This window comes from Convolutriloba macropyga, chromosome 8, assembly GCF_964194025.1.
Source record: "Convolutriloba macropyga chromosome 8, txConMacr16.3, whole genome shotgun sequence".
In the NCBI taxonomy this organism is placed as follows: Eukaryota; Metazoa; Xenacoelomorpha; order Acoela; family Convolutidae; genus Convolutriloba; species Convolutriloba macropyga.
The window spans coordinates 19,554,593-19,578,867 of NC_134475.1; the positions used below are offsets into that span (position 1 = coordinate 19,554,593).

General features: G+C 30.5%; 1 protein-coding gene across 1 annotated transcript in view; it reads right to left on the bottom strand.

Annotated features, from left to right (window-relative positions):
- The window catches only part of LOC142344979 (uncharacterized), a 120,248-nt gene that overhangs the window by 21,720 nt on the left and 74,253 nt on the right, over positions 1-24,275 (bottom strand). Inside the window, exon 3 of the mRNA XM_075397062.1 lies at positions 1,902-2,060. Coding sequence (XP_075253177.1) covers positions 1,902-2,002 — 101 coding nt within the window. The 5' untranslated portion in view covers positions 2,003-2,060. The remainder of the gene's footprint in view (positions 1-1,901; positions 2,061-24,275) is intronic.

Here is a 24,275-nt window from a genome sequence, read left to right on the forward strand (position 1 = left end):
ATATGCAAACGCTTGCTGGCTAAACCAATCGCAAACGGTCATATCAATCATGCAAAAAGCGCAAAACAGAGCATTGAGAATACGTTTCAGGAAACCTCGATGGTACAGCGTGCAAAAGTTACATGAAAAATCGAACTCACCTACTATAAGAAACATTCAGATACGTTTGGCAAAAGAATACATCAAGCGCGCACAAAAGAACAAAATTGAAGCAATTTTACGGCTCATGGAAAAAAAGGCAATGTCCAAAGAACAACTGCAAAAGCACATTAGACTTTCTGATTGATTAGGCTTACTGACATTAAAACCGTTTCTTCCTATTTACTGATTTAAAAATCAGTGATCACCGACTAAGACCCAAAGGATCCTTCGAGTCAAAGTCAGGATCTAATCTAGGGTCAGGAAGCTTCTTCGATCCTTTTGAATCAGAATCAGAAGTTGCCCGCCTTTTCCTAGGATTTAAAATGCGCTTCTGTCGCTTCCAAGCCCTATAAGCCTCCAACAGCCCATCCGGTAACAGCCCCTCAAACAGAGGAAGCTTCTCTCGGGCAATCTGCCGGGGATCCCTGGCTCCGTCGCCGAAGTTTTCGAGAGGAATCACCGGAACCATGCCGTGAGGAAACTTCTCCTCTAGAGGAGGACTCTCGGGAGTAGTGCGTACAGAAATTTTGTTAATCCCCTCAAGCTTGAATGCTCAGCATTTTTAAAAAAATACAATACAAATCGAAACCGGCAAACTTCGGACCAATGGTTCTAAAGTATCTCGAATGTATAACGAATTCAATTCAAAAATCGAGAGAAACTCATCAGCCACGATAACTGAATAAAGACAATTCTCAAGCAGGGACGTGTGTATTTTGGCACAACACATAAGTATACTAAATGAAAAATACTGCGGTAGTTCGATCCCCCAACGCGCCGCAGCTGTCTCGAGCAAACAAACAAAGCTGAATAATTCTCAGCCTTTCTTCTAGTCTTAGTTTAATTCAATCTCTATTTTTTCTTTCCTCTTCTTTTACCTACTTATTCTTTCTTTCTTCCCTATCCCTGACAAAATTTACCTTTATGCCCAACAATGTTCAATAACAACTGCAAACACGGCTAGCCAGAAGTAATCAACGACAAGTAATCCCAATCAGGAAAAGCCAGTAAAAACCATCCACGTGTTTATAACTGCTTCGTACCCCAGTAACAGTGTACAGTTTAGAACCAATGTCCCAAATTCAAACTCAAACTCAAAAATTCTTCAAGCTGCTGCTGTAATAAACTTGATTGTTGATGGTTGTACATGAAATTCCTTTGCACAGTGACCGGTTATTGCTATCAGCTGGGTCCCTTGGTTTTGTTCAACGTCATCAGACTCTAGATTATTCCCTGATCAGAGCGCTGCTTTATTATTGCTTCTTGGTAGAGTGAATATCTCAGTCTAAAATATTACAAAAAAAATGCGCTCGAAGTTTTTTCTAATCAGACTAATATGCGCTTCAATACACCTCTGAATAGGGCATTCAAGACGGAAGTGACATCTGATCAGACCACAATCATGCTCTTGTCGAGACTTTGTGCGCTCTAACTAATTCCCAGACCCTGGAATTTTGGTCTGGAAACACGGTATGCGTTCGATTTGAGTTTGATCAGTAATTACTTCAGTCTGGCACCTCGACCTGGGCAAGTTATTCAGTTATCAAAATTGGACTAGTTCATGAACATTCCTATGAACAGTTTAGCTCAGTGTTTTTAAAAACCTTTTTCTACTGTGAGGAAAATATGTAATAATCTATAATTTGTGGTGCGTTTTCCACCAAAGTTTAAGTGCTGAATTGTTTAAAAAAATATCAGTTATCAGTACTTCAAAAAAGCCAATTTTGGGTTTAAACGCTGCAAAAAAGAATAAATTTTACAAAGTTCCTGAAGTTGATGTCTTCAGCCGGCTCCTCTTCAGAATTAGCATCACTTCCATTGTCGTCAGATCCATTCGGTGACTCATCAAGATCGCCAGCATTGGTGTTTTCCTCGTAACTATTATTCACATCACGCAGCGACATTTTCTCAGCTAATTTCTGGAACATCATATTCAACATTAATTTTTTCGCCATTTTCAAAATGTATTCCAATTTGCTTTCCAGAATTTTTTCCTAATTTTTTGCCTGACTTTGCCCTGGCTCAATTTTGTCCTTGTCTTTATGATTATGTAAAAAAGCAATTTTGTTCGTACAATAACTGCTTCACCAATCATCGTAAAACACATGGGGTCTATTCTGTCTGATCAACATCGTTACTGAAATATAAACCCACCAGGTCACATTAGTACACTTTTTGCAAATTTTCCTACTTAACTGTGATATTTTGGCAAAACTGTGCTGATGGTGCAGAAGTAGTGGATAAAACAAGGGATTCAACCACCAGTAAAATTTGTCCCTTTCTCCTAACGCTAATCGCGCATGTCGAATCGAGCCAAATTTTACTGTTTGTTGAATCCCTTGTTTTATCCACTACTATATATTAGCTCTATATTCACTTCTTTAATATTTTAAATCTATCATTTCTTGTCTCACTTAGTGCAAACCTCTAGTACAGAGTTAAGCTGGTAATTAACTATTATCAGACGGATAGTTTGGGTTCTATCCCCACCGACTCCGGTGGACGTCCCCAGATACAAGTATAAAACTAATCAGTGAAACTGCTTCGCAGATGAGACCGTGTAAAAAGCACGTAAAACCAACTTGCGAAAAAACTTGAACATAAATTGAAAGAAATATTAAAATAATAAAAATTTTCATATATCCCCAATCAACATTTAATCAATTTAAAACTAAAACTTTCTGTCTCACTTAGCGTAGTGGTTAAATCATCGAGTCTAGTTAAGTTGCTTTAGCAAACGGAAGGTTTGGGGTTCCTTCCTCACTGACTCCAGTGAACGTCCCCCGACTTTGATGAAATACTATAAAACTAAGTGAGATAAAAAAACCAAATTCACAGTTCTTAAAAAGGATGATCCCTTCTGTGAGACTGTATATTGGACACACTGTGATGGATATACAGTCAAAAAAACTGAGATCGGTGGAAACACAGTGATTAGTGTTTTTCTATGTCTTCTTGAATATTATACTTATAAACATGCTCTCTGAATTGATTTCTAGTGTGACCATATCTATATCTATGAAGATAAATACATAGTCTACATTTCCTATTTCTAAATCTATATAATGATATATGTTTATAAACGTTACACATACTACATGTTAGATATTGATCAGGATCAGAATAATGATATCCCAAATGTTCTATATAATCTTTCACTTTAACCATATTTTTACAAACATAACAAGAATATATTATTCTTTACAATTATTACAATATTCTTTCCAAGGTTTATTTATACACTTTTGCATTTCATTTTCATTTTTCGAAATATTATTTTTTGATTATTTCCCTAAAAAATACATCATGTCTCAATCAACTAATACTAGTGTCATAAACTTCTGCGATGTCTGTAATCTATCCTTTGAATCAAAGAAGGCTTTATACAAGCATCAATCATAAGATCTCAAACATAAGGAACTATTGGAGAAAATGTTTGAGTCTGAAGAAGAGGAAATCTCGGAGAGGGTGTATAATTTGGATGAAGATGATTATAATATTAAAACTAAACCAGCCACCAAACCCAAAAATAAAACTGAAGAGGATATCTACACCAGAATTAAGTATGAATGTAAAGAATGTCATGAAGAATTTAGAAGTAAAGTAGCTCTAACTACTCATTCATATAGTCACAATCGCATGTATCTAGAAAACACAGAAGACTTCGATATAAACTCAAGTCAGAACATGAGAGAATTTTATATTACTGATAAAGGTGGGAATTACATTGAAGATATAGATGAAGCAACTAATTACTCTTTAGAAGAAATTAAGAACTGTTACCAGTTTTGTAAAGTTAAGAGTTTTAAATATAAGATCACGGCTGAATGTGATTATAAGAAGAGAACCAAAGAAGAAGTTAAAACTACTAAAATATTTTTCAATACTGATTATATTAATAATAATGCAATATATGAATATGGTGACTTCAATCGGTGGCTAGATTTCTAAAAGGAATTATATGAAGGCTATGGTTATGATTTTGAGTTTCTTGGAATAAGAAGTATTCAGTTAAACATTGAACTAACTAAAGCATCTATTGGTAGTTATATAGATTTACCTCCAGATCTCAAAACTCTAAATCGATATTAAATATACGTAGTTATAAATACAATTGCTTACAACTAACTATAACTGCTTGGCTACATCCTACTCCACACCATGCAACTCGAGAAACTAAATATGTAGATAAACTAATTGAACCAAGACAACAACATGAAGACGATTTTGCTTATATAATAAGAATACAGAAATTGTATAATATTAATATTTGGGTATACACACCTTGTGGTAATGGTAAAATAGAATTGTTTAAACAACTGGATGATTTTAATAAAGATAAAAAAGATGTAAAAGAATACTAGTTTGGAGTAATGGTCAAATAGAACACTGTGCCCTAATAAAAAAATATAGAAACCTTGTTAGAACGACCAAATAAAAACAACATTAAATATTATTATTGTGATAGGTGTACCTATTGATTTATCTCACAAATTAAATATGATAAACACGAATGCAGCACCTCATTCAAACCAGAGATTTTTTGTCCTAAGAAAAAACATATTACTTTTGTAAATGAACACAAACGTCAGAATATAAAAAATATTCTAACTGCCGATATAGAATGTTGCATTGTTGAAGTCTCAACTAATGATTTTAAAAATGTAATAGCTGAACATATTCCAATAGCTGTGGGTTACACCTGGCAAGGTAACTTCAAGCACTACATCGGTCTAGGCTGCATCAAAAGATTTGCTAGAGATCTGTTAGAAATAGAAACTGAGAATAATTTCAAACATAATGAAAAGATGATATTCACAGAAGAAGATAAATTATATCATGAAGCTAATAACACTTGTCATATCTGCAGCAAAACACGTATTAATTAAATAAGAGATCATTGTCATGAAACTGGTAAATATAGAGGACCCGCATGTAAAATATGTAATCTAAGATACAAACAACAAAACTTCATTCCAGTAATATTCCATAATGGCTCTGGCTATGACTTCAACCTACTATACAGCGAACTCTTTAAACAGAATAATGATAAAAGAAAAGTAGATAATATACCACTAGCTGCTGGTAAATCTAAGATGTTTAGCATTGGTTGTCTCAAATTCTTAGACAGTTATAACTTCTTAGCTATGCCTGTAGATCAAATAGCAAAGATATACGGATGTAAAACTAAAACATTATATCCATATGAACACTTTGGTTTGGATGATTATGACAGCGAAGCTGCCAATGGTAGCAAAGGAACCTACCAAGAAGTTATAGGTAATCTAAAAATAGAAGACTTTAAATCCTCTCTACATAATAAATTACCAACACAAGAAGAAGTAGATAACTTTAATAATGAAAACAGTAATAAAACTGGTAAAGATCTAACTATAGAGTATTTACAAAGTGATGCGGAAATATTAGACTATTGCATGAATGAATATGTTAAACTAAGTATGAAAGAATTCAAGCTCAATCCACTACATTACGTTAGTCTCCCGGGTTATAGTTTTGATTGTTGGTTAATGTCAAGCGGTGTAACATTAGATACATTAAAAGATAAACAAATGCTGAATAATTTTGTTGGAGCAAAGCGAGGTGGTATATGCGGAATAATGGGTGACAGATATATAAATATTAGTAATACTAATACTAATGCTAATATTAATGATAATACTAATACTAATACTAATACTAATACTAATACTAATACTAATACTAATACTGATACTAATACTAATACTAATACTAATACTAATACTAATACTAATACTAATACTAATACTAATACTAATACTAAAACTAATACTAATACTAATACTAATACTAATACTATTACTAGTACTAATACTAATACTAATGCTAATGATAAAGTTACTAATAGAAATATATGGTACATAGACGCAAACAACCTATATGGTTATGCAATGATGCAAAAGTTACCTTACAAGGATTTTGAGTTTATTACTACTACTACTCTAGATGTAATATTGAATACTCCAGATGATAGTGATCATGGTTACTAGATAGTTTGTGATATTGATTATACTAATGATTGTAAAGAGAGAACATAACAGTTAGCATTAATGCCTAATAAAAGAAAGATAAATGATAATGAATTGGGATGCAGAGAAAGAGAGAAAAGTAAAGCAAGAACAGAGAAATTAATCTTAGACCAAAACAACAAAACAGAATATATGGTTCATTATAGGATGTTAAAGTTCTATGTTAAGATGGGAGTAAAAGTAACAACAATCCATAGAGTAATTAAATTTAAACAAGATTATATATGTAGCGATTATATACAAAACAATACAAATAAAAGAGCAACAGCTAAAACTGAAGCAGAAAAGGATGTAAGGAAATTAATAAATAACTCATTATATGGAAGAATGTGCATGAATCCTCTACACTTCTTTCAAAACAAGTTCTTGCATGATGAAGAAAAGATAATGAAAAGTGTAAGTAAACCATCATTTCAGAATATAACTAGATATAGAGATTATAGCCAAATAGAATAAATAAAAAAAAATAGAATATGATTCTCCAGTATATGTAGGTGTTACTGTCTTAGAATTAAGTAAATACACATGTATGATGTATTCTAAAATATTCTACAACCATCCCTCAAAGATCTAACACTTCACTATATGGATACGGACAGTTTCGTATTAAGTTATAGTGAAGGTAAAGTTAGTGATGAGAATGTGGACTTAAGTAATCTAGACATACCTATAAAAACTAATAATAAAGTCCCCGGCAAGTTTAAGCACAAGCTGGGAAGTAGGATTATTGGGGAATTTATAGCATTGTCCCCCAAAACATATAGCTTCAAAAATTATCCTAAAAACACTAAAGAAAAAGGAATAAAGAAGCATAATAATGCTAGGCACATAGATTATTATGATGCACTAATGAATAATACACAGAGAATAGTAGATGAATGTAGAATACAAAAAGTTGGTGATAACATGACAACAACAAAAAGAAGTAAGATAAGTCTAAACACATTTGATGATAAAATATTTTATGTAAATAATATGAGAAGCTATCCTCATGATGAGAATCTATATCTATTCAAAAGAGATTTAATAAAAATGATCCGCCAAGCATCATTAGATGGAGACAAAGACCTACTGGTTAATAATATTCTAGAACTAACCATTAATGATGATAGAAAGTTAATTGAAGTTGCTATTATATTATATAACGAGCTTTGCTAATTTTTATAACAAATAATTATGGACCTAATTCAATCATTACATCCATATGGTTGGTAGTTAGTATATTATAAATCATTATCTGAGCCATATATTTTTCCATAGTGTCTCCCATGATTGTATTCTTATGTAGTGTAGCTCCAGCTATTATATTTTTATTATATTCTAGAAATTTTTTTATCTTCCCAGCCCCATCTACATATTTAGAATAAGTTGAAATTATTAAATCATCATGATTTGGTTCCTTGATATGATCAATAAATTCATCTATAGTATTACAACGTCTTTTACAAGCTAAACATCTTTTTAGATTAAGAGAGAAGCTGTTTTCATTATCCATTTTTTTACTCTTATTATAATTTTTCAAATCATATAAAATGACCAAACCAGATAAACTTATAGAATTAAACAATCTAGAAAAACAAACCAGAAGAAATAGATTAGAAGATGAATTAAAACAACAAGAGTATTATGGTGAAATAGAAGAGTTATTTGATCCTCTAACCAAAACTTTAAACGCAAACAATGAACAGAATCTAGCATTAAGTGAACAAACATTAAGAGCAATAATTTGGCAAAATCAAGAGTTAGATAAACAAACTAAGATGATCGAGCAAGCTGGTTCCCAGTTTAATGAAACTGCTTCCAAGATGGGTGAAACTGCTTCGCAGATTGGTGAAACGTTAAAGGGGACCATAAAGCAAACTCAAGATGTAGCACCAGTTTATGTTGATACAAACACAGACAAACTTCTTCATGACATGGGGGCTAAAACTAAACCTCATTTAAAATTAGAACTCGTAGATTTACCTAGCAGGAGATATAAAATGAATGGTGTTGATATAACTCTAGAGCAGGGTGCATTTTTAGTTAGGGATAATGTATATGAGTTTTCAGAAGGATTTACTGATTTTCTTACTAAATCAAATGTAACATATGATGATAAGGTTGAGGAAGATGAAAACAAAATTAAAAGGTTTCTAAAGGATATTAGATATGATTTAGGAAAAGGGGATAAGAAAAGCGCTAGATATAGAACAAAAAAACGTATAATGGAGGTAAGAGATGATATATTTGGCAGGGGGTTAAATGGCAATCCAAATAATTTAGTAGAAAGACTAGAATTATTAATACTAGAAACAAAAGTTGGTCATGATGGGTTATATGTTGAAATGCTAGATATATCTAAGCAACTCTTATCTATGAATATTATTAATCAAAACCAACTAGATAATTTTGTTTTCAATTATGGTAAATAGGTGAAACCATGGCTACGTCCATCAGGGAACCTGCTTGGCTAGCCACGAGCAGAGCTCGTTCGCAGATGACTATGTCCATAAACAAAACGTTAGAAAAACAACAACAACAACTAGCTAAAGAAGTATTCAGTCCTAAAATAACAAAGTTTAAAAGACAAAGAATAATACCACTATATAAAGATGAAACATGGTCAGCTGATTTAATTGATAAGTCATCTCCAAGTAAATACAATAATAATTATAAGTTTATATTAACAGTTATAGATATATTCACAAAATATGCATGGGCTATTCCTTTAAAGTATAAATCTGGTTTATCTATAACTAATTGTTTTAAAATAGTATTAAGTGAACATCCACAAGGTGGCTCTGAACCTAGAAAACAAGAAAAGTTATGGGTAGATAGAGGTAGTGAGTTTTACAATAAAACTTTTAAATCTTTACTTGAAGAATATGGAACCAGCAAAGCCGCTTCAGGGATAAAATTATATTCTACTTATAGCGATTTAAAGGCTGTGTTTATAGAGAGATTTAATAGAACATTATTACACATAATAAATAAACCAATGTTCATCAACGGTGATGGTAATTGGGTAAATATATTAAATGATGCTGTTGTAACATATAACAATAACATTCACTCAACATTTAATATGACACCGGTTGACGCTTCTAATAATCCTGATAAATTTAAATACTATATCAGTAAAACTGCTTCGCAGATTAATTCTACCAAAGCAACACCAAAATTTAAAGTTGGTGATTATGTTACAAATGTAGATAAACGTAATATCTTCTCTAAAGGTTACAATTCTAATTAGAATAGAGAATTGTTTAAAGTGAATGAAGTTCTAAAAACACATCCACCAACATATAAAATACAAGATATTAATGGTGAGATAATAATGGGTAAATACTACGAACAGGAATGATTAAACTCTGAGTTTGATTTTGAATCTAATAATAAGGTTTTAGAATCATTAAATATATTTGTTAAAATAAATAATGACAAGAAGTAGATTCAATCAAGCTAAACATAAATCAACATCAACATCAACAAACAACTTAACACTAAGTAAGGCTCGTGGGTTATTCCTAGAAGATAATGATGATATTGATATGAAGGATACCTATAAAATTACAAATGTTCATCCTCCTAGAGATGAAAAAGATGTTGTTAATAAAGAGTAATGTGACAATAACTTATTATCCTCTTCTAATAAAATAGACATTTTAAGTAAAAACATAACTGAACTAAGAAAAGGTGACTTTGATAAAGTTACAACTAAAACATTACAACTAATTGAAACACAAGTTAATGAAGAACTAATTAATGAGTTTATTGAATCAACAAATGAAGTCAGAAATACTGTTAAGTTTTGTAATAAAGTTGCTGCAGATACTATCTCTAAATATAATCAATTAAAGCAAGAATTTGATAATAATAAGTTTAATCAGAATATCACTAACATACAACTAGATGAAAAGTTTACTAACAGTCTGAGAGAAATGAAAGAATACAATAAATCTCTTAGAGGTGTTATAGTACAATATAATTGCTATACTTTTACAAAGTAAATTACTTGATAATAAAGAGAAAGACAGACTTGAGATGCATTATAGTTTTAATCAAGAAGATATAATGAAAGAAATAGAAAGAATTTTTACTAATGAAAATAAGCAAAGCAATGACCGATCCAATAGCACCGAGTGACAGATTACTATATCCCAACTTGTCAACCGTTAATGAACAATTCATAAACGAAAAGATTCAAGCTAATAATAAATTTAACAACAATATTAACATTATAAAAGATATTAGAAATTATTATGAAACTGGAACTAATAACTATAATAAGAAGTTAAGTAGATATAAGAAATATATTAACATAGCTGAGATAACAGAAATAGTATTATCATCAATAGCAACAACTGCAACAACAACATCAGTTTCTTTAACAGGTATAGGATTAGCTTATTCTATACCAACAGCTTTTGCTACAGCAACTGTTTGTGGTTCATTATCAAAAACAATTAATACTAAAATTAGAAATATAATTATAAAGTATTCACAAATGTATATTTTAAGTAAACAGTTTAGCGATAAGTTTAATAAACTATATACTAAATCAATGAATGATAATAAAATAGATAATGATGAGTATAATGAATTTGTTAAGTTATATGAGGATTATAAGAAGAACATGAAAAACAAGCTGAGTATTTTTTCAGATTAAAGATATTAGCGACTAGTAATAACAATGTTATTAGTAATAATAATATTAGTATTAATATTTATCGATAAATATATAATCATAATCATAGCTATAATCATAATCATAAACATAATATAATCATGGATATAATCATGGATATAATCATAATCATAATCATAATCATAATTATATTCAAAGAATTATTTTTTCTTCGTACCTAAGTATAACCCTCTTCCTTTTTGTACTTTTTTTATACCTTCACCAGTAGTTGCAAATTTAATTAAATCAGGTGTAGCCGCTAGAGCTGCTTTAGGGTTTCTAGATGCAGCTGCACTTCCTATTTTACTTGCTATTTCTAATGCTCTTATTGGATTATTAGCAACTTTCTTTCCAAAATTAACCGTAGCTTTACCAACACTTTTAAAGAAATCTTTAAGTACTTCTGCTTCTATTGTTGCATCAGATACTGTCATTGATTTATTCCTCCTACATAAAACACAATTACCTTTTAACATTTTAGTACCTTTTGAAGTAATAGCTCCTCTTATGTTAACAGTACCACTATATTGTCTACCTCCAACACAATATGAATTAGTTTTGAACTTATTTAAAAGACTCATTTCTATATATAAAAAAACAATGGAAGTTAAAAAGTATAATCCTTTTGTTGTTATTAAACCCAAGCCTAAGGTTAGGCCCAAGGCTAAGATTAAGCTTGAAGCTAGAGGCTTGGCTCTAGAGAATAAAAAGAAATTAGACATTATTTATGCTAAAGGTTTTTTTAATACTAATAAGAAATAGTTAGGTATTAACAAGAGTAACAATTAGAGCTGACTAGCTATAAGTATAAGTATATGGTTATGTATATAATTATAACAATAACTATATTATACTATAATTATAAATTATCGCTAGAGTTATATCTAAAATTATAATTATCGCTAGAGTTATATCTAAAATAATAATTATCGCTAGAGTTATATCTATGACTTAAATTATATCTATGACTTAAATTATATCTATGTCTTAAATTATATCTATGATATTATATCAACCATCTTATTACCAACACTATTAACACTAATAACCTTTCTAGTTAAAACCAATGCATGACACAACATCTGCAACTGCAGCGCTAAATTTAAAATTAAGTTGTATTGGTTGTGGACCTATATGATCCCTTTGATATCTAGTATCGAATACATATATTCTATAATTATTTTTGAATGTTCTATGATTTATATATGGTTTTATATTATGTGGTAGCCCATTATAATCTTTATTAAAGCTAACAATCTCTTTAAAAGTCTCATTATAATTATTGGTTCCATAATTAATATTTATTCTATCATCAGGATAAAACTCACTACCAATCTTTCAATAACATTCAGTAACATTCATTACATCAAATGTACTTGCATCATGAGTTTGTTCATTAACATTATTATTTTCAAAACCAACTATTATATATTGCGGTCTTTCCATACCACTTTCCATACTTAGATCAAACAAGAAGTTAGTAGCATTGGGTACATTCTTATAAAATGTCTTTCTTTCATAATAACTAAAGTCTACATTATTCTTTTTACTTAAACCCTTTTGCACAATAATTCTATTATCATTACTAGGATCAATACTTGGCACACACCATGATATATCTCTAATTTCTATATTACCATCATTAGCAACTGCACCAGGATTAGCATTAACTCTATATAAAGCTCTATCATTATAATTCCTTTTTAATAATAGTTTAAATCCTAAACCATATATAATCTTTTCTAAATCATTTACGAAACCAAATAGATCACTCATCTTAATCATCATATACATATGTGCTCGTTGGGCAGCAATATGGTCACCTTTAAGTTGACTATCTCTATTGCCCTGATTTCCAACAAAACCACTCTCATTTTCATCACCAGTACTAGTTAATAACTTATACATCAATAGATCTATATATTCAATAGTCCTTCCACCACTAGTTTCAAGCTTATTTGAACTAAACAATGCCATCATACCATAATTAACTAATCTGATATTAGCATCATTAGCAAATACACCACCAGCATCATCTGATATAACAAACTCTATCTCTAGATATGAATCATGTATATTTAAGTAATTCTGTTCTCTATTGAGTATGATTTTAATATTGGTATTAACCGTATTCATTGTTGCTAGATTATTGGGTTTATATTTTATAATCCTACTTTTATGTATATCATTATTATAACCATAAGTTGTGTCCAAATTAAAATCCATTTTTATTAGATAAAAAATGACAGACAACTTGATTCTATATGAACTACAAAATATACGTGAAGTTTTAACTAAAACTAAAGAAGAGCATACACTTAACTTTAGAATGATAAAACCAACAGAGAAGTTTAACTTTAGTGAACCTATACGTAATACAACAAAATAAGGTTTAATTAGATTATCTGTTTATAATTCGGTGTTTAATGTGAATAGGAGAAACAATCAATTCTTATAGGCTAGTACTGTTATAGAAGATGGTGAAGCTTTACCTCGGGCTCTTAGCTCTGACCCTAACCTTAACCCTATCTCTACCTCAAGTCCAAACATTACATCTATACTTAATCATAATTATAAAGGAATCCCATTGCTATATTCAACTATTACACCGGGAGCATATGAGTTAACTGATATAGCAGAATTAATAAAAAAGAAACTGATGGTAATGTTATAATAGAACCAGATAAGAATACGATGAAATGTTTAATGGAAATAAAACAAGGAGCACTCAGCTTTGACATAGAAAACTCACTAGCCTCATTACTAGGATTTAGAAAAATAATTTATAAAAAAGGTAGATATAAATCTCAGAAAATTATTGATATTATGGGTTTTAGTACTATTAACATTCATTGTAATGTGATATCTGGAGCTAAAGATAATGGTAAAGATACAGACATACTATATACTTTTAATCTAACTTAACCACCAGGTTACTTGAAAAATATTATACCAACTAATATCTTATATCAAAATTATAACTAAAGATAAAATAGAATATATTGAACTTCATATTAAAGATGAGCATGGAAGACCTATAGTCTTTAATGGCGATGTATTAAGTTTTACCTTACATTTGATTTAGACTTATACTTGTACTTAGAATTAGACTTATCTGCGAAGCAGGTTCCCTGATACTTAAACTAAACTACAAAACTCTCCGATCCCAATTAATTCTTAGTTTACCATTAATATTTTTATTTTTAGTTATATCAATGACAATATAATTATAAGGCTCTTTCCATACCTTATTACATATATTACCAAAATCATTATAACTAAGTTCAACATTATTAACGAAATCTTGATATATCGATGCTAAGACTTTACCTCTCTGTTCAAATAAAATATATAGATTACAATTCTCTCTAACAGTCTGTCTATCCAGAGAGAACAGGTTTTGATTAAGATATATCATATTGCAATTATTATGTCTACCTCTACAAAAGTATTCATTAATAACTGGTTCTTTGGCTCTAACATCATCAAATATTATTAGTTTCTTTAAGTCTTTGGGTAGTTTATCAGGAGATGGTAAATCTTTTATATCTTTAATAAATTCAACATATGCGTTTGGGTTTATCTTTCTATACCATGGTACTGATCACCAGTAGGTCCAATGATGTATAGCTTATCAAAGTATATACTAGCTAGAATTAGTTTTTTTAATAAGAATGTCTTACCACATTCACCAGGACCAGATATTATACATCTAAAGTTATCTGGGAATGCGGTTTCAGTAATTATATCATCATCATTTAGCCATGAATATAGATCATCATTTATGTTTACAGATATCGGTGAAACCGCTTCACGGATACTATTAGTAGGACTATTACTAATGCTATTACTATTGCTATTCCTATTAGATTTACTCCTTTGATATTTTTCATCAAATAGATCTGCGAAGCAGGTTCCCTGATATATAAAATTATCTCTATCATTATCATTATCATTATCATTATTAGCAAAGCTACTTCGTAGATCATTATCATTAACATCAACATTATCATTAACATTATCATTATCATTAGCATTATCATTATTAGCAAAGCTAACTCGTAGATCTTTATCAATGACAATATCACTATCATTATTAGCAAAGCTACTTCGTAGATCATTATCATTATCACTAACATTAACATTATCATTATCATTACCATTATTAGCAAAGCTACTTCGTAGATCATTATCATTATCACTAACATTAGCATTATCGTTAACATCACCTCTACTACAATTCAAACAAAAACACTCATTTTATATTCCTGGATATTTACATTGATTAACTAGAATATTCAAAGCACTTTTAATTCTAAATCCTCTATCAATAAGATAGATCATGTATAAACAATAAGCCCCACAATATGATTCATCATATTGTTGTATTTTCTCATTAGAGCCTAGATCAACATATTCTTCTAAAAATAAAGGTGGAGTTTCTACACCAAAACTATCAAAGTAATATGTTGGACCACCATCTCTTCTTATAACTAAAACCCAATGTGTACCTTCAGTTGGATGTAGATTTACAAAAATGTTGAAGTTAGGATCCCTGATACTATCTGGAGTTTGATCTCTCATTACAATTTCAATTGGTGTTAGACTTATATCTTTACCTATATTTTTTATTCTGATATCACTCATAGCATTATTATCAATATTAAATTTATTATTGAATTCCTCAAAAGTTAGGATGAGCATTTTTATATAATAAATTTTCTTAAATCTAAGTCTAAGTCTAAGTCTAAATCTAAATCTAAATCAAATCTATATTTATTATATAAAAATGGAAACAGGTAGTGCAGTTTTTATTTTTATTATTATACTTGGAATTTGTTATATAATATATGATTCAAGACCAAGTAAATATAGAAAACTAGAAGAAAGCTTTGGTGGATTTATGAATAGGAGTCTAGTTAGATTTGAATATGAAAAGTCACCACTACATACTATTGTTTATGATGGAACTGGAACGGGTAAAATATATTTTATTAGACAATACTTAAAGTTATACTTAGACCATGATCAAGTTCAAGATCAAGTTCAACATCAAGTTCAAGATCAAGATCAAGTTCAAGATCAAGTTCAAGATCAAGTTCAAGATCAAGTTCAAGATCAAGTTCAACATCAAGTTCAAGATCAAGATCAAGTTCAAGATCAAGTTCAAGATCAAGTTCAACATCAAGTTCAAGATCAAGATCAAGTTCAAGATCAAGACCAAAGGTCCATAGTTATAGTTTGTAAAGATGACAGAGACTGGATAGATCCTGAGTCTAATAAGTTTTATACTGGGTTTAATAAATGTGATATAAATATGATCACAAAAAATAATATGCATGAATTTCAAAATTGTGTGATAGTACTTGATGATATGGGTGATAGGTTAAATAAGGATATAGGTTATTATTTTACTGAAGGTAGACATTATAATATTCAAATGATTGTAATGTGTCATAAACCAGCTCAAATAATTAATACAGCAAGAATGAGTTGAGATACTATTTATTTAACAACTTATATTGGACCTGACCTATTTAAAACCTTTAATGAGATATATAAATGTGAACATGACTTCAATAAAATAATTAGTGAATTAAATAGTAACTATTATAATTGTACAGATGGAATGTCAGATGAACTTCGTTATGGTATAATTAAATATAATAAAAAGGAAAATACTTTTATTATTATTAGTAGTAATAGAACAATGATATATGATTCAAGAGTTGGTTTCCTTGATTTAAAAGCTCTTAGTTTAAAAGATGATTTAGAAAGAGAAGATATAAATAAACTTATATTATATATGAAACCACTAATGATTAATGCAACAGATAGAAATGTTATTAATCATGATAATTATCAGTTTTATTTTAATAAACTTCTTACTTTAAATAATATTAAAATTCAGAATGATGTTCTAACTAAAGAAATGATTAAGGGAAGGGGTATGAAAATTTTATCAAATATTGGTGGAATTATAGGCACAGGTTTATATATATTTAATTGTTTTTATCCTAATTCAATATCAAGAAATGCTGGAACTGTAGCAATGGGAGCAGGCACAATGTTGAGTAGAGTAAATACATTAGTTAATGTTGGATATGGAGAAGAGTTGGAAGGTGAAACACGAAGCAGTTATACTGATCAGGGAAGCAGTTTGGTAAACCACGAACTTTGTTCGTATATTGATCAGTGTAACTGTGACTTCGTCAAAGAAGAGATGGGAATTCTGAATAGAAAGGGGGGAAAGTTTTTAAACAAACTATATATAAATAATAAAGATTTTAGAGAAGAGATTATAAATTTTGTTAAAGATAAAAAAGATTTAGACCTTGATTTGATCTTAGATAAGAGATGTAAAACTAATACACTCAAAACTTTAGGAAATAAATATTTAGCACAGTGTATCACATCTAAAGATAATACTAAAGATTTAATTGAAATCATGGCTAAATTTTATCTGCGAAGCAGTTTCACTGATCCACAAAGTTTGTACACCGATTCTACCGCATAACTAATATTATCTGTGAATTTGCAAAACAACTCCGTTGAGCAGTTTGGTAAACCACAAACAAAGTTCGTTGGAGAACCACGAGCAAAGCTCGCTCACGGATAATTTTATCTATTAAAAATGCTTTTACAATGTTTAGAGTGTAACTATAAATGTGGAAACATTGCTGTTTTAAAATATCATTATGAATCATTTCATAAAGATAAAACTGATAAATGTATGTGTGGTAGTATAATATTAAGTGGTATTTGTGCTAATGATTTTTCCCCATGGGGTTGTTCTTTAAAAAACGAATCTAGTTCTAGTTCTAATTCTAGTTCTAACCCTAGTTCTAATTCTAATTCTAATTCTAGTTCTAACCCTAGTTCTAGTTCTAACCCTTATTCTAACTCTAGTTCTAACCCTAGTTCTAGTTCTAGTTCCAGTTCTGGTTCTGGTTCTAACCCCAGTTCTAGCTCTAGTTCTGGTTCTGGTTCTATCTATGACAATAACTCTAACTCAGATCCTAACCCCAACCCTAACTCAGATCCTAACCCCAACCGTACCCCTAACCTTATCCCTAACCCTAACCTTAATCCGGGCTCAGAAGTATTAACTAGATGTTGTAATAAGTGTAATTATATAAAACCACTAAATAATTTTGATGAGGGTTAGTATACATGTAGAAGTTGTACTTCAGCTAAAGTTAATTGTCCATATTGTACTTCTGTTGTGAGATATGATGGGATACGGGCTCATGTAAAGAAACAACATCCAGATATAGAATTGACTAGAGGATTTAGTAGAAATATAACTGATCGGTGTAACCACTTCGCGGATAAAACAATTAATCCTAGTTGGCAAAGTCCTAGAGCTGTAAGTCCGTTAGTTATTAACCAAACAGAGGATCTGCGAATTTCCAAAACAACTCCGTTGAGCAGTTTCACTGATAGTTGTTCATGTAAATACTATAACTTTGTATCATTTCTTATTAATAATGGAATAAATACAGAAAAAATAAAAGAAAATATAAATTTATTGAAAAGTATAGATAATTTGAAATAAAAAGTATAAAAAAATATCAAAAAAGAGGGATTAACTCTTTAAGAGCGAAAGAGAGCGATCTTTTCTACTGGGGATCACTCCGAATAAGAGTGAATCACTCTTAAAGAGTGAAATGTAAATTTTGCTTTGATTTTTTGTTTTTATTTTTGATTTTAAATAATTTTTTTATTGAATATTGAATATAGAGCTAATATATAGTAGTGGATAAAACAAGAGATTCAACAAACAGGAAAATTTGGCCCGATTCGACATGCGCGATTAGAGTTAGGAGAAAGGGACAAATTTTACTGGTGGTTGAATCCCTTGTTTTATCCACTACTTGCAGAAAAAAAACTGAGAAAAATTGTGTGCTCCAAGGGTCTTAAATTACTTTATCGTTAAATTTGTCAAGCAAAAGATAAGTTTTATCAGCGCTAACTTGCCAATTAATCGAAAAATTTTTATTAAATTTTAAATTCATGGTAATTTTCATAATTAGGATAATTAAAAAATGGGAGCAATTTTAGGTTCATTTGACCTAAAGAAGGTTATGAGCCGAACACTTTATTTAAACAACTTATTGTTGTCCACAAATAGCTACACTCAAACGTTCAATTGGAAAATTACATACTAAATTTAGTTTTTGGAGAGCAATAACACCAACTTTAACTTTCCACTTTCCATTTTTGAGTTAAATCTGTTTAACTTAATAAAGTCTACCGATTTAAAGAAATTTTTGCATTGCTAATTCAAGACATTTTTTTGCCAAACTGAACAAATTTCAGGTGCAATTCAACTTTTAATCAAAAACTCTAATTGATACGAAAAACTTAAAAAAATGTCTCTCTGGATATTTTACGTGGGAGTCCTATAGTCATTTCACTTGAATTAAAATTCAATCGATTTTCTGATGACTCATTTAACATAAATTTTCTCCCCTATGGCAGGAGTGCGAAATGAAATGATTCTAGCTTTGAAATTGAGCGAAATTTAAATGAAACTTGATTATATAGAAGCTAACATGCTGATAATAGGGTTTTAACTTTGCCTTTTTTTTGTGGCACCTGCAAAAAGAGACCACTCACGTGTAAGTTTACTTTTTAAGCGTTTTCTTTTGTTGACGAATGTAGTTGGCCAGAATAAAACGTCTGCACTCTGGCCGTAAGTCCAACAATGAGGCTCGGTAATGTGCGTTCGCACATAAAGTTCCGACCCCGCTCATCCACATTTTTGGCATAAATGTCTACCAAATGAGGAACAGATAAAAAACCCCAAAAATTAAAGTATTTTTCAAAAAATGTGTATGAACAAAGATTGCCTCCAACGCAAATAACTCAGGGGAGTAAAAAACGCTGCATTAGATCAGTCATTATTAGGAAAGCAAGTCAAGACGAACAACAAAATCAGAAAACAACAACAAACATTAATAACATCCAAAACTTTATGCCCATTTATAAAAAAAAAACTTAATGGCGTCGGATAAAGGTGAAAAAAAACAACTCGTATTTCACCAAAAAAGATATCGAAACACTCAATAAAAAGGCTCGGTAACAATTAGACAAAAAAGAACAAAACAAAGTGGCTTAAATTTTTAAAAACAATTAATTTTAAAGTAAGGAAAACCATCAGATGGCCATTGAAAACAACCAAAATAATTATAACCACACACGCCTCTAGAGACGGATATTAAGACCCTACCAATAATCAATTTTTTAAGCGGTTACAATAAGAACAACAAAAAGAACAACAAAAAGAAACTCAATTAAAACTTGCGAGAAAACGCTGTCGAAGCCGTAAACCATATTTGATCCCTCAAAATATGTTCTTCCTAGAACCCCAAAAATGTGGTATTGGCCTTCTCATTCAGGAGAATAGGTAAGTAAAAACAGAAAAAGGAAAATTTAATTTTCACTTGTTTTTTTTCGAAAACAATTATTGTTATTCAAAGTCATGAAAGCCATTAGTTACAAAATGAAACATTTAAATTGGTTCGCCTATTCGTCCGAAGGAAGCGCTTGAGACCTGAAATAAGTCAGAATATGTCTTAATTTACAAAAAGTGCGTTAAAAGAGACAAAAATCAAAAATTAGTTTAGTTTTTGTGCGAAAAACCCGTGTCAAATCCAGTAAATTCTCAAAAAACTCTTTTAAAACCTCAGTTTTGTAAAATTTTACATTAACTCGACAACGAAAATAATGTCATATATGACCTGTAGTTAACGAGACTAGGTAACAAATTGACAGAAAACAACGAAAATGAGAAGTTAAAAACGTTAAAAAGTGTATTTTTATTTTTGAAAACAATTGTTTTCAAAGTCATGAAGGCCATCAGCTATCTATTGAAATCAAACGAAAGGCTCCTTTAATTCTTCATGAAATGCCAATGAGACCTGTCATTATCCAGGTAGTTTCATATGTCTAAAAAGACAAACTAAAAACGAAATATATAAACAATTGTAAAAAGTTAATTTAAATTCTTCGAGAAAGGGGTGTCGAAGCCGTTAAAACCATATCATATGCGTTTCAAGACTTTTATATGTTTAATTAGGCTTTCTTTTGAACGCCATGAAGGCAATATGTGATCTGTCAATAGTGTGATAATGTGAAAAAAAAACGAGAAAAAAACGTGAAACATTGGCCAATAGTTAAAAATAAAAAAATTAAGATATCGAGTAGTAACAAAGCCAGAAAACTATAACTTAACGCGTAAAACCGCAAAAAATTGAAAATTTATTTTAGTAGAAAGAAGAAGATGAATAACCATTCTTTCTTTTCTGACACTAATCTATAAGTTGACCAAATTCAGAGAAAAATCGTGGCAAAGTTCAATAAGACATTGTTCAGTTAAAAAGAAAACATTTTTAAAAGTCAAAACGACCTCAATCTTTCGAGTAAAGATAATAGATTCAACAATTTAGAACTGCTTAGAAATCAATTTGGACCTATCAAAAGTGAGCTTCGATGTGGATTGTTCTGTTCTTTAATTAACATAAAAAGCTCGTAAATTTTTTTTAAAAAAAGACCGACTGATTACAAACCGAATTGTTTGTCGATTGTAACAGTCCAAGATTGAACCAAAACCAACCCCGCTACTGCTCTTCGTCCATTTAGAGCACTCAATTGTTTCGAATGCTTTAGATCTAGATAATTTGTTAGATATAAGATCCAAAAAAAATGCTGCGTTTTTGATTATAGAGTGAAGTTATCTAAAAACGGCAAAATTTTGATTCTAGACTACCCTCAATAGAATTGGATGTTAAACTAGCTGCCTTTGTAGTTCACAAGGATTGTGTTTGTTGTTTTGGTGTGGTGTGTACTTCGGGCAAATTCAAGCAAAGTGGACTAAAGAAGCTTATTTCGGGCAATTTTTGAAAAGAATGGCTGAATTTTGAAATATTTAGCCAAATTTTAACCAGAAAAATGAAATGAAAATTGACAACACTACTTTTTTGTATCTAAAAATAAAATTAACAGTACTATTGTTTACAATTTTTACAATTTTTAGCAAAAGCGACAAAATTTTAGGCAAAATTCCGGAAAATGTGAATAAAAACATCGGAAATCCGTCAATTATTCATAAAACTTCAAAAACTTCAACCATCGATAACTCCCTGTAAAATACGAAATTCAAAAAAAAATCTTTTTAATTCCATTTTCTAGACTGGAGGGACTTTTTAATGATACCACTCACAACTCTGTACGATGAATATATCGATCGGTGATACTTGTCTGAACAAAAAAAACCCATTTGAGTATATAGTTCCTCCCCCTCAAGAGGGTCGGAACAATGAACAAATACTTCACAATAAGATTACCAAACGGAAAAACCGACTGAGCGGGCGGAAACTGTGGTCTTGTGCTAATAGGATTTCTTCTTTCTCACTTTTGATTACTAGGAAATATTATAATTGTAATACTGTAGAACTTTTCTACTTTCGCTAAGAAATTTTCTTCAAATGTGACGTTTTCCGGGTCTGTTCTTCCTTAATTGAACATTTGTTTAGATTTTTGTTTTACAAATTAGAGACAGAATTTGAAACATTTCTCCGTGACAGAGTAAAAATTGGATTAAGTTAACAACTATAAAACAATTTATTTAGCTACTATGGAAGTTCATCTCAAACTAACTTATGAGCACCTCTATAACCATAAAGTTGCAAGGATAAAAATGGAGCTCTTTGGAATACACGAAAAATTTGGTCACAATTCGAACTTCTGCTAACTATATTAGGAATGTGCAAACTATTTTGCTGACTTCAGAAAAACTAATGGTGTAAATTTGAAAAAAAATTAATTCTGAGTCCGTTCAGTTAGACAGATTAGTTGACTTTTTAGAAGGTCCAGAGTTAATTGACTTTGGACGTTCAGTATAAACTCAATATTAGAAAATGAGCGTTGACAAAACTCACAAAAAACTATTCACACAGAGAACTCATTCGTAAATATACGTGAAACTTTTGAAAAGGTTTATTCATTGGGAATACGCTGAAAATGATTAGCAAGTTTTCCACAAGCAGCAGTTGACCAAGTTTGACGAGAATTCAATGTTGTATTCAAGTACAGATTGTATGAGACGTTAGATTGTAATCGCATCTTTGAGAAGTTGTTCTTAAAAATCGTAAGTTCATTTGTTTCGAAATTTCAATGAGGGACAGAATTGGGAAATTTAATGGCTCTAAATTATAAATTAAGGAATATCGTCAATTCGTCTCACAAGGTAAAACCGGATGATTTTTGCCAATTTTTTATACGAACCACGAGACAGTCTGACGTTTAATCTGTTCATATGGATCATTAAGCTGCCAATTTCGCACTTCAAATATTTACTTCAACTCATGGAGCCATGATCACGAACAGATTTCACGTTAGACTCAATAAAGATCTGTTTACGAAAAACTGGTAAAATTCATGAAGTAGACTTGACTATATTCCTAAGTTTACAAATTCTAATCAGTCTGTAGATTTACCTAAAACAAAGAAGAAACGAAGTTGCTTTTGTTTCCGGAAAATCTAGTCAAAAGAGGCAGTTCAACCTTAAAAAACGACTAGAAATTACACTAGAGTTGTATTTTAATATAGACTGTAGTCTATTTACTGTGAAACCTGGAAGGAGTTTAGCTTCACAATAGGTTACCTGGCAAATTACAAATACATAGCTCACTTTCATAGCTAGAGAAGAGAAAATAAATGGCTTCAAAAAAATCAGACAAATTGGTGTAACATTAGTTTGAAGAATGTTCTTACTTCTAAAAACTAATTGAACAAAGTAAGTTAGGAACCAGTTTCAAGTAAAGAGTTAACTTTTGCAGCAATATTACTCCAACTTGAAATTATAATTCGGAAACAAGTTTTACACAATTGTTCCCCTACTCCAGACTCATTGACAAAAGTAAAGGCACAAAACGCAATTTTACGCTGCAAATTGCCTGTTGTTAAATCCAGTTTCAGTCAACAAAAATGTTTGGTTTTTGATTTTATATCAATCGGCGCATATTCATCAAAAAATTGGTAAATCATGATTTAGAAAAACTGACCTCCCTACAGAAAATCCAGCTAGAAGTTGGCCCGTTTTTTGTAAGCAGCACTAAGTTGAGCTCCACCTGAAATTCGCTCAACATGATCTAGCCTCCATCAGCTCCGGCAACAATTTGCATTGTGAAATCAACAACCTAATGATCAAGTTGAACAGATTTTACGGCATAATCTCTGCTCTTTACAGAAAACTCGCGACCTTCTATCAGGATTTTCTTACTGTAAGTAGGCCTGTCAGTTTTTCTGAATTAAGATCTTCTAAACTCCTGATGAATAGGCGTCGAAAAACCAAAATAAGCCAAGAATTTTATTTTGACTAAAATTGGCTT